The sequence below is a fragment of the Vipera ursinii genome (genome assembly GCF_947247035.1).
Source record: "Vipera ursinii genome assembly, chromosome: W".
Lineage (NCBI taxonomy): Eukaryota > Metazoa > Chordata > Lepidosauria > Squamata > Viperidae > Vipera > Vipera ursinii.
Genome location: NC_139522.1, coordinates 5,740,430 through 5,753,160, shown reverse-complemented (window position 1 = coordinate 5,753,160; position 12,731 = coordinate 5,740,430). Strand labels below are relative to the sequence as shown.

At 51.4% G+C, this 12,731-nt stretch overlaps 1 protein-coding gene across 2 annotated transcripts in view; it reads right to left on the bottom strand.

Moving 5' to 3' along the window:
* Positions 1–12,731, bottom strand: part of LOC310648202 (septin-7-like) — a 688,898-nt gene that overhangs the window by 135,197 nt on the left and 540,970 nt on the right. For both annotated transcript variants that reach the window (XM_083375952.1, XM_083375951.1), the window contains one exon: positions 10,839–10,939. In XM_083375952.1, the coding sequence (XP_083232078.1) occupies positions 10,839–10,939 (101 nt within the window). The remainder of the gene's footprint in view (positions 1–10,838; positions 10,940–12,731) is intronic.

Genomic DNA, 12,731 nt, shown 5'->3' with positions numbered 1-12,731 from the left:
CAGGGAAGGCAGGTTGAAGTCACCCAGAACTATAAGCCTGGGGAACTCCACCGCCAACCTTGAGAGGGTGTCGAGCAGCTTGGGCAGGGCTGTTGCCACACAGCTGGGCACCAGGTATGTGAGCAACAAGCCCATCTGAACCTGAGGGCCACATCTCAGGAGGAGGGACTCACTCCTGCCTATCTGGACAATGGTGGTCTCCCGCGGACATAAAGTCTCCTGAATAACCACTGCCACCCCACCACTCCTACCCTGAGCCCGTGGCTGGTGTAGCACACAGAAACCTGGGGGGCATAACTCGGTCAGAGGGACCCCTCCCTCCGAGCTCAACCAGGTTTCCGTAATGCATGCCAGATCCGCGCATTCCTCCTCGATCAAATCACGAACGAGGGGAGCCTTATTAACAACGGATCTGGCATTAAAATACACCAGCCTAAGCTCAGGGACCTGATCACCCTCATCCCCGGGCAAAAGGGTGTTAACTGGCGAGGGTGCGATCCCAGATGTTGATGCGGCCCTCCGTGCAACCACCTGCTGCCATTCCCTATCGTCGTGGGGATTTGACACCCTACCCCAGTACACGCAGAGCCAGCAGCCTCCACCCCCAACCCCATCCCACCGGAACCCATAACGGGCCTAGACTGAATGCCGGTTGGTAATTCCCTCCCCTCCCTACTATTCCTCCCCCTCCCTAGCCCTTTAAAATAACCGGCTAAAAACATATCAGAGGCCTCTTAGTGCGTCTCCACCAGAGGCCCCTAGGTAAGCCCAACCACCTCTCGGGGTCCCAGCAATTGGACCCGTCATCAAGGGATATGGTAGACAAAGAGGCTGGTCATGTCCAGGAGGGAGAAACCCCCCTGAGGGCGTACAAGTCCGATCTGGAATATCGTAATCGAGCCATAAAGTGCAAATATCCATGTAAACCATTGTTCACAAATGGAAAGTCAGATGTTATAAGATGTTAAGTCCGGAACACATCTTCATCCACCAATCCGGCTCTGCTCTCACCTGAGCCGGTCTTTGAACATGGGTCAGAGTCACTATTAAGGCCTACCTTGTGACAGTAATGGCAGTCAAGCATCAATACTTCTCTGCCATTATTGCATCTGCAGACTGCCACCCTGCAAACCTGTTTTGGGTCGCATGGGCCCTCCTGGGTAAGGGGTGTGTGGAGATACTCTTACAGTGGCATGCAGAGGAATTTGCACAGTATCTGTCAAATAGTCACTTGGATTTGTTCCCAGTTGGACTCTGGCCTTGTTGCAGGACCAGAGGGGATACCTGGAGTGATTGTCCAGTTATCAGTCTTGTCCAGTTATCTGGGAATGGTTTGAACCTGTTGGGCCCAAGGAAGTGGACAGCATCCTCAGGACTGTTAGCTCAGCCACCTACCCCTTAGATCCATGCCTCTCCTGGTTAGTTAAAGCAGCCTGGGGTGGGGTCACATTGAGTGGGTTCTGGCAGTGGTTAGTTTTTCTGAGTGCACTGTCTCTACCTCTTAAAGAGGCAGTGGTTTGCCCCCTTCTCAAGAAGCTATTGATGAATCCTCACTATACTGGACAATTTTCATCCAGTATTTCACCACCCTTTTGGGGGGAAGGTGGTAGAGAAGGCAGTTGCGCAATAGCGGGTCTAGGATGACTCAAAGCGGCCAGGTTGACTTGGATGGGTGGGCGTGGCCAGGTGGATGCAGCTGGGTCAGTGCAGAACAAGTCACACCAGCTAACTGGAAATGGGGATGACTCGGCGCCCCACCAGCTCACCTCCCCAAACTCCCGGCAGCCAATTGCACACGCACACACACACACACCATTCCAAGTTTGGGGACTTTTATTTGCATCCCTGCTGGGAAGCTGCCAATTGCGCCCGTGTGTTGTGATTCCTCGCCAGCCAGTGGATCCGGCAGCTGAGTCTGAGGACTCAGATGAGGAGGTAGTGCCTGGAGTGACATTAGAGTCAGAGGAAGGCTCTGAGGAGCTCCAAGACTTTCGGTTGGACGAGGAGCCTGGCTGTTCTGTACCAGCCTGCTACCGGCCCTGCAGAAAAGGCAACCCCTTTACAAACGGCAAGAGGCTGGAATTACGTCTGCCAAATTTATTACTACAAAAAACAAACAAGACACGAACCAAGATACAGGAGCTTTGAAACACTATCTGAGTGGTTGCTTTCAGCAAACCAGCCCTCCCCACACATTCCCTTTATAAAGAGTTCAGGGCGTGGCCTCTCTCTGCCTCCTTCCGAGAAGCCCCACAGCCTTCCTCTGTTTACTCCTACTTGACTGCCTCCTGCGTCGGGCGTCCTTGAACAGGGCCAGCTGTGGGTCATCTTCATCCACACTGTCAGGCTCACACAGCTGGGTCTCCATGGTGACCACGTGGGAGGGGCCTGCCTGAGGGCTATCATCAGCAAGATCTTCAACCCCCTCACCAAGGTCTTCAACACCCCCCTCCTCCTCTGAGTCGTCCGACCCAACTGCCGAACCCACAGGCTGACCCTGAATCACAACACTATCCCGCACCGCAGGGCCCTTCCCCCGGGTCTGCAGATCCGGATGCGGTCGGGATGGAAATTGTTCATGAAAAGCGGTCACCAACGCAGGGGCATGAACGGCGGTCGCGTCTTCCCAGGTGAAGTCCTCTGGTCCGTAACCTTTCCATTCAATCAGGTACTGGAAACGACCTTTCAGCCAACGGGAATCCCTGATGCTGGCGACCTCGTACTTGGGGGTGCTGCCTCCATCACGAGGTCCTGATGGGGGAGGTTCCGCTCGGCGGAGTGGACAGGCTGGTTGCTCGGGGACCAACAGAGACCGATGAAAGACTGGGTGCACGCGCAGGGAACGTGGCAGAGTTAAGCGATAGGCGACCAGATTGATGACAGCCTCGACTGGGAACGGTCCTAAATATCGGTGATCTAACTTTCTCACCGGCAGTGTTGACGGTAGGTTCCTGGTGGACAACCAGACCCGATCTCCCACCGATAGTGGAGGCGTATCCCGTCTTGACCGATCAGCAAACCTTTTGTAATCGGCCTTGGCCTTCTCTAACTGACGTCGCACCAATCTATGGATCGCCTGTAACTCTGCCATAAAGTCGTTCGCTGCCGGCTCCGGTGAGTCCACGGGAGAAAGGGGAAAAAACCGGGGGTGATATCCCACATTGGCCAAGAACGGTGTCATCTGTGTGGAGTTGTGCTGCGAATTGTTAAATGCAAACTCAGCTATGGCCAGATAGTCTACCCAATTGTTTTGCTGCAGATTGACATAGCAGCGCAGGTATTGTTCCAGGATACCAATGACCTTCTCGGTTCCCCCATCAGTTTGAGGATGATGCGCGGACGAGAGGCAAATCTTGATATCCAACGCATGCATCAACTCCTGCCAGAAGCGGGCTGTAAACTGGGCCCCCCTATCAGAGACGACTCTATCAGGGAGGCCGTGCAGCCGAAACACCTGCTGAATGAACATACGACTAGTGGCGCGGGCTGATGGTAAGCCGCAACAGGGGATGAAGTGCGCCATCTTGGTCAGCATGTCCACCACCACATACACTGTCGTAAAACCAGAGGATGGGGGTAAATCCGTCAAAAAGTCCATGGACACAGCCCCCCAGGGTCTTTTGGGTGTTGGCAAAGGCTGCAGTAATCCAGGCGGGGCCCCTGTCGCTGACTTGGCCTGCCTGCATGGGATGCAGGAGGTAACATAGGACTGGACGTCGTGTCGGACTCGGGGCCACCAGAAGGTACGGGAGACCAGGTTCAGGGTCTTGAACAGGCCAAAATGCCCCGCCGCCGGGTTATTGTGACATTGGCTGAGGAGGAGTCCCCTGAGTGGCCCTCCCGGAACATAGAGCCGGTCACGATAATACAAGAGTCCATCCGTGACCGTCCAAGGAGAATCTGGCCCCACCTCCTCCTTCCGCTGAGCCACCCACACCTCCTGCTGCTGTGCCTCCCGGATCCGAGCCCATATATCAACCGGCTCCCGCAGTGCAGCAAAAGACTCGACGGGGATCACTGTCCTGGGCAGAAGCTTGTCTTCCACTCGGGAATATTCGGGCTTCCTGGACAGAGCATCCGCTCTTTGATTGTGCCCGCTAGGTATGTACCGAACACGGAAGTCAAACCTCTCAAAGAAAAGAGACCACCGGATCTGGCGTTGGTTCAAATTCCGAGCGGTCTGCAGGCTTTCCAAATTCTTATGGTCCGTGCGGACCTCGATTTGATGCCGCGCTCCCTCCAGATGATGCCTCCAGGGCTCGAACGCCGCTTTGATGGCCAGCAGCTCCTTCTCCCAGATTGTATAATTGCGCTCCAAAGGGTTCAGTTTTCGTGAATGGTACGCGCAAGGGAAGAGGGTACCGCTGGGCGTCGTTGCCTGGAGTAACACCGCCCCAATGGCAATGTCGGAGGCGTCCGCCTCCACGACAAACGGCCGTTGTGGGTCAGGATGCTTCAACATGGGCTCCTTCATGAAGGCTTCCTTCAAAGTCTGGAAAGCCCGTTGTTCTGGAGCGTTCCACTGGAACCGAGTCTTCTTCTGCAGGAGCCGGGTGAGGGGGGCTGTCAAGGTAGCAAACCCAGGGATGAAAGTTCCGTAATAGTTGGCGAACCCAAGAAGTCGCTGAACATCCTTCACGCGACGCGGGGGTTGCCAACTCTGCAAAGACTCAACCTTACTCGGCTCCATGGCGATGCCCTCAGGAGAAATGCGGTGACCCAGGAAATCGATGGTCACCCGGTAGAACTGGCACTTCTCCAACATGGCAAACAGCCGATGTTCTCGGAGTCGCTGCAGGACCTGATGGAGATGCTGATGGTGCACCTCACGCGACGGGGAGTAGATCAGGATGTCGTCCAAGTAGATCACGACAAACTGATCCAACAAATCCCAGAAAATGTCATTCATGAAATGCTGAAACACAGCGGGGGCATTGGTCAGGCCAAACGGCATCACCGTGTACTCAAAATGTCCATAGCGAGTACCAAACGCCGTCTTCCACTCATCACCCGGCCGAACCCTGACGAGGTTGTAAGCTCCAAGCAGGTCCAGTTTTGTGAAGATCTGAGTTCGGGGATGAGGGGCAGCGGGTAACGATTGCGCACCGTGATGGCGTTAAGTTTCCTATAATCGCAGCAAAGCCGTAATTCGCCCGACTTCTTTTTGACGAAGAGCACGGGTGCAGACACTGGCAAGGACGAGGGCCGGATGAAACCGCGAGCCAAATTCTTCTCCAGAAAGTCCCGCAATGCAGCCAACTCGGGGTCTGACATGGAGTACAAACGCCCCACTGGGAGAGGCGCATCAGGGACTAAATCAATGGGGCAGTCATAGGGCCTGTGCGGGGGTAATTGATCCGCCTCTGTCTCGCTGAACACATCAGCAAAGTCGGACAGTTCGGGAGGCAAGGAAACCCCTGGGGAACCCTCCACCTGGCCGGCACAGATATGGCGGGAGTGGTCCACGCACTGCAAGCTTGGGAAGGTGACCAAGTTCTGTGACCAATAGATCTGTGGGTCATGCGCCCGGAGCCACGCCAGTCCCAAGACCACGGGGAATGCAGATCTGAGGTGATATAGAACTGGATGGCCTCCACATGGGAACTGATGGCCATACATAATGGTTGTGTGGCGGCCGTAATTGGCCCAGACAGGAGCACTCGACCATCGATAGTCTCCACTAACATGGGCGGATCCACCGGGCACTGGGGAACAGCCCATTTGGCCACAAATTCTGAGTCCATAAAATTTGTGGTGGCCCCAGAGTCAATTAAGGCATGGACTGGAATCCCCTCTGGCTTGCCAAGAAGGATCAGACGTGCCTCCAAAATCAGATGCCGTGGAGGTCCACAGGCAGCATCGGAAAGACGTCGCTCAGTGTTGTTGTGGGACGCCCGATCTATCACACCGTCTAGATCGGGCTCGGGGCATTTCCCGACAGAAAAGTAGGGGACTTTCTCGGGGCAGGCTCGGTCACTGATGCCCGCTGTCGCTTCTTTGGGCAAAAAGCAGCCAAATGCCCAGGGTCCCCACAGTAAAAACACAACCCCCCCGATCGTCGTCTGTTCATTTCAGTCACCGATAGACGAGACCTGGCGGCACCCAGCTCCATTGGCTCCTCCCTTTGAACTGGGGGCTCACGCACAACAGGGGTGGCAGGGGTCTGTGGGGTGGCACGGCGACTCCTTCGCTGCTGCAACCGAGCATCGATCCGCAGGCAGAGATGGATCAGCCCATTCAGGTCTGAGGGAATATCCACACGGGCCAGCTCATCCAACATCTCCTCCGACAATCCATCCTGGAAGGCAGAATCCTGGCTAAACAGGCGTCGAGTAGCAGTCTGCGTCTTAATAGGGTCCTCATACATCAGATGCATATGATCACAAAACCCCACAAAGTTGTCCAACAATGGGCTAGGTTGAGCCAGCAGAGGCGTGCCCCAACGAGCTGCATCACCCGAAAGAAGGCTTAACACAAACCCCACCTTATCCCGGTCAGTGGGGAAATCAGCTGCTCTCACGCTGATAAATAGCTGGCATTGTCCCAGGAAAGCAGGAAACAGTTCTGGATTGCCAGTAAATTTATTCGGCATTGCAACTTGGCATTTTCTCCTGGGTGGGGGTGATGGTGGGGGTGCAGCATGAACCTGAGCTTGCAGTTGAGCCACCAGAGCTGCCAGCAAAGTGAGTTCCTGGGTGAGCTGGGCATTCTCAGCACGTAGCTGCTTCATAATATTAGTAAGGGGTGGGAGGCTGAAAGCAAACTGTTCTGTACCAGCCTGCTACCGGCCCTGCAGAAAAGGCAACCCCTTTACAAATGGCAAGAGGCTGGAATTATGTCTGCCAAATTTATTACTACAAAAAACAAACAAGACACGAACCAAGATACAGGAGCTTTGAAACACTATCTGAGCGGTTGCTTTCAGCAAACCAGCCCTCCCCACACATTCCCTTTATAAAGAGTTCAGGGCGTGGCCTCTCTCTGCCTCCTTCCGAGAAGCCCCACAGCCTTCCTCTGTTTACTCCTACTTGACTGCCTCCTGCGTCGGGCGTCCTTGAACAGGGCCAGCTGTGGGTCATCTTCATCCACACTGTCAGGCTCACACAGCTGGGTCTCCCTGGTGACCAAGTGGGAGGGGCCTGCCTGAGGGCTATCATCAGCAAGATCTTCAACCCCCTCAGCAAGGTCTTCAACACCCCCCTCCTCCTCTGAGTCGTCCGACCCAACTGCCGAACCCACAGGCTGACCCTGAATCACAACACTGGCCCCTCTAATTTCGCTCAGGCTGAGACACAGCTGTGCTGGCAGCCTGAGTTGGACAGTGATGAAGAACAGCTGGGACAAATCCTGGATGCACGAATGCGCAGGCAGGAGAAGCAGGTGGGACAGAGGAATGCAATGGGGCAGCTGCAAAGGCAAAAGACAAGGCGTTAGGAAGTTGAATTATAAAAGGGAAGGTATAGGAGGCGCTGGTTGCCGAAGGCAACCGTTCCCGTCAAGGATCGAGTTTCTGTGGACTGTGTTTGTTTGCCTTGGACATTGACTCAGGTCTGTGAGAATAAAAGGGATTGGTTTTTCTTGCGGTTCTTGCCTGTTTCTTGGAAGAGGGGTTTCTCCTTGTGAGTACACAAGCTGGAGGCTCCGCTTTGAAGCACAGATTTTTAATTCTGCAATTAGGGACTTCATTGTTCATTTTTCCCTTTAGTGTTGCTTTTGCAGTGCCTCCCTTTGCAACCTTCCTCCAGACCAAACTTTAAGTGTCCTGTGATGGCTCTCAGCTACTCCCTTCTGCATCTTACTGCCAACTTGTGATGCCAGAATGAGGCAAGTCCCCAAGCTCAGTATGGTGTGTGTGTGTGTGTGTGTGTGTGTGTGTGTGTGTGTGCGCATGAAGCACAGCAAAGGAAAGGTCCTTCTCCCCAAGCCTGGGTGCAATTGGCAGCTTCCTAGCACGGATCCAGGTAAAAGTCCCCAAACTCAGAATGGTGTGTGTGTGTGTGTATGCACACTCACAAGCACATGCTTGGCTGTCAGCAGTTCAAGAAGGCAAGGAGCTGGTAGGATGCCAAATTGTCCCCACATCTAGTTAGACAGTGCAACTTGTTCTACGCCGACCTAGCCACACCCACCCATTGCGCCCACCCGGCTGCATCCACTTGGCTATGCCCACTCATCCCCGCCCACCTGGCTTTGCCGAGTCAGTAGCACCAAGCCAGCGGCACTGAGCCAGTTGTGCCCACTCTCCCAGTTGCACCAACCCAGCTGCGTCCATCCGTCCATGCCCACCCATCCATGTTGACCTGGCCACTGTGAGTTGTTCCATTCCGCACAACAGCTCCAGAGGGTTTTGGAGGAAGCAGATTATCTGGAACCTTTTCAGTCATGATTCAGACCCAGGTATGAGACAGAAATGACACTGAACACACTTTTGGATGACTTCTGATATGCATGTGATGGGGATAGTGTGTCTATCCTTGTCCTGCTTGATCTCTCAGCAGTTTTCAATACCATCAACCATGGTATTCTAGGTCCAATTCAAGGTGCTGTTTATAACCTTTAAAGCCCTTCATGGCATGGGACTGGGTTATCTGAGTCAGGGCTTTTCAACCAGTGGTATGGGTACCACCTGTGGTACATTGGCACCTGGCAGGTGGTACGCAACCATCCTAGAAAAGTGGTAGCGGGGGAGGGGAATGAGCTAAACCGGTGGCAGCACCGCACAAGCCTGAGCGAGAGATGGCTGGAGCTACAGGGCTGTCAGAGCTCAGTGGAAGCACCAGGATCAACACCAGGCTCCAGCTGGAGCTCGGCACTGATCCTGGCGTTCCTGAGCTCAGAAGAAGTGCCAATCAGATGGAATGTTGCAGCATCTCCAGGGACTTGTGATTTACATTCAGATGTTTGGCAACTGATTCATATTTATAACGGTCACAGTGTCCCAGGGTCATGTGAAGTGACCAAAACCTGCTGCAACCACCCAGCAGACCGGGGGCAGGAGGGAACCAAATCCCGCCCCCCTGCCAATCCTGAACAGAAATGCTCACAACAATGAAAACCTTGGACAGGAGGAACAGCACGGCTGGGCAGGCAGGCAGGTGTCTTGCTCAGCTGTGGCTTATGGGGCACTTTTTTCAGTGCCATTGTAACTTCAAACAGTCACTAAACAAACTGCTGTAAGTCGAGGACTACATGTACTTCATCACTTTTTTCCTTTCTTTTTTTGGGGGGGGGGTCATAAAGGTTTTGACACCTTGCTAGGCAACTGGTGGTACTTGGATGTTGCCATACTGTATCCTAAAAGTGGTACAATGGGTGAAAATGTTGAAAAGCCCTGATCTGAGGGACTGTCTCTCCCCAGTTACATCAGCAGCCTGTCCCATCAGATCTCACAGAGAAGGCATGCTATGGGCATTTTTCTCCCTGAAATTAGATTGAATCCATTCCTTTTGATTTTTCATAAGGTCCTCAAGACCTGCTTATGCTACATGGCCTGGGGCTCCTAGGGGCCCGGAGACTGGACACTAAAACATATAAGGAATGGTTACTGGAATTTTGTATGTCTAGTTTAATGAAGAGAAGGATGAGCGGTGACATGATAGCAGTGTTCCAATATCTCAGGGGCTACCACAAAGAAGAGGGAGTCAAGCTATTCTCCAACGCACCTCAAGGCAAGACAAGAAGCAATCGATGGAAACTAACCAAACAGAGAAGTTAGATCAATTAATCAGTGGAACAACCTGCCTCCAGAAGCTGTGAATGCTCCAACACGGGAAGTTTTTAAGAAGAGACTAGACAGCCATTTGTCTGAAATAGTATAGGGTTTCCTGCCTGAGCAGGGGGTTGGACTAGATGACCTCCAAGGTCCCTCCCAACTCTGTTATTCTAAGATATTCTTATCACCTGGCATCTTGGGGGGGGGGGTGAGGGGTGGAGCAGGCCAATAGGGAGTTAAAAACCTTACTAGGCAAATTGTGCCAGAAAATGCATTTATCATGGCCTCAGGTTGTTATTATCTGTCCTGATGACTTCATTGCTGAGGAAGCCATTTTTATGCTCCTTTCTCTCAGGGTTAATATTTTTGTTTTTATTATATTTATTACTGTGATTGTGAAAATTTTCATCAATATTATTATTGGCTGTTTTGTTTATTGTTATTTGCCACCCAGAGTCCCCTTTGGAGGAGTTGGGCAGCTGTATAAATTTGATTAGGGACGCGGTGGCGCAGTGGGTTAGGACGCTGAGCTTGTCGATCAGAAGGTCGGCAGTTTGACGGGTTGAATCCCGAGTGTCGTGTAACAGAGTGAGCGCCTGTTACTCGTCCCAGCTTCTGCCAACCTAGCAGTTCGAAAGCACGTAAAAATGCAAGTAGAAAAATAGGGACCACCATGGTGGGAAGGTAACAGCACTCCGTGCGCCTTTGGCGTCTAGTCATGCCGGTCACATGACCACGGAGACGTCCTCGGACAAGTGCTGGCTCTTCGGCTTTGAAACGGAGATGAGCACCGGCCCCTAGAGTTGGAAACAACTAGCACGCATGTGCGGGGGAAACTTTACCTTTAACTTTTATAAATTTGATTAATAAATAATTTATCTCACAGTACCAATAGTAATAAGTCTTTTGACTTTTCTCCATAACTGAACAATATTTGTCTCAGAATTAATCACTGAGAAACTAAAATGTCTGATAACTGATTTTGCAAAATTATGTTTATTTCATTTCTGGCAAATAGTATAGTATTAAAAGTGTCATGAAAAGAAAAAAAATCTGATTCTACTTTAAATACATGCAGGTGTTTCAAGATAATAGCCACTACTGAGTAATATTAGAATGTACCTACCAATTGCTATTATCCACTGCATCACCAAATCCTGGTGTATCAACTATTGTTAGTAGCAACTGAACACCACCTTCTTTAATTAGAACCTTAGACTGTTCTACCTGCAAATTAGAAAAAGAAAATAAATAGTGCATATACTTAACATATGAAAGTATTGCTTTGTTAAATAAACTCAAACATAATTAGGTTTTTTAAAAAGAAATATTACAGTAGTACAACTGCTTCTAAAAATGTTGCTCAAAAATATGGGCATAAATGAAGATTATTGGTTTGGATCCGAAACTGCTCTTCTATAAATGGAAGGATTATTTTGTTTCAAAGAAACAATTTTGATTCTGTGTGGAATCCCACTGCTGGAAGGAAAGAAGCATCAGCCAAAACCATCTTCCCAACCCTTCAGGAGAGGTTAGGTGTAAAATAGCATGCGTGAAGAAACAGAAGAAAAATGCCTTTTATTTTGCTAGAAAAAGAATTGTACATGTAGAGTTCTGGTGACATCAACTGACTGGTATCCTTCTCTGGACTGATAGCTTCCAATGAAATCCCTTTGATGCTTTGTGAGCTCTTTGCAGACCATGGCTTTTGCTGCAAGAGGCAACTGAGTAAACAGCTGAACTTTATATGGGCTTGATCAGAGTCACTTTAATTGATGGCAGGTGTGTACCAACTAGTATTTACCATCAGTTTGAATGTGATTGGTTAATTCTGAACACAGCCACATCCCTACTTAGAAGAGGGTGTGCACACTTATGCAACCACATTATTGTTATATCCTTACAATATTCTTATATCCACTATATTCTAGGCATACGTGTTGGAGAGGAAGAAAAAGCCATTATCTGGTGATGACATACAGAGGCTAAGTGGAGGTAAGAAAGGAAGATGAAGGGAAGATAGGGTGAAGGAGAAGGTGGGATGGCTGGATATCCTGAGCTTGAAGCCAAGGATTTCAGTGGTGATGGTAGCTATACCAAAGTAATAAAAGAATGGCACTAGTTGGTTGGATAAAATGTGCTTAAAATTAAACTACCCATTACTGAAAATGGTGTTGGTTTTAAATGCAGCAAATCCATTTGCAAATCCAATATTATAATTTACCACCTCTAAGACTATATGCTCTGAATATATTTAGTAAATATCTTCACACAGCAAACATATGGTGAATATTATCAATGTCTAAATTCATTATTTCAGATTTAACTTCAGGGAAGAGACTAGACTAGGGGTGGCGAACCTATGGCACCTGTGCCACAGGTGGCACATGGAGCCGTCCCTGTGGGCACACACGCCATCACCCCAGAAGGAGGTAGGGCCAGGCTCCTCCCTTCTGCTTCTCCACGTGCGCTTGCGCTCTCTTTCTCTCTCTCTGCACTCTTGAGTCGGAGCAGGTGCAAGAGCTAGGCAGATCAGGGCTGGATGGTGGAAGTAGCTGCCAGCGTGAGTCCAGGTAAGACTGCAGAGCGATTTTGCAGCCCCCCCCATGGCCAATCTGGGTGGCAGAGGCCTTTTACAAGCCTCTGGAGCTCAGATTGGGCCACTGGGGTGCTGCAAAATTGCCTCGTGGCCGTGGATTTGAGCTCGGGAAGGAAGGCAGGGCGATCCAGGCAGGGGGTGGGGGTGAGAAAATGGTGGCGGTGGCACGGTGATCCATGCGGTGGGGGAGAATGGCGGTGGCACGGTGATTTGTGCGGGGGGGAAAATGGTGGAGGGGGAAAGGAAATCCATGTGGTGGGTGGGGGGAAACAGCAGTGGCACGGCGATCTGTGCGGCAGCTTGGGGCAACAATCTTCCCTCCCCCTGCCATGGCAGGCGGCTACTCTCCACGCTATGGGCCATGCCCAGAACCCCCGAGGAGACGGCCCAGCTTCCCTTCATCTCTGCTGGCCATCTGGG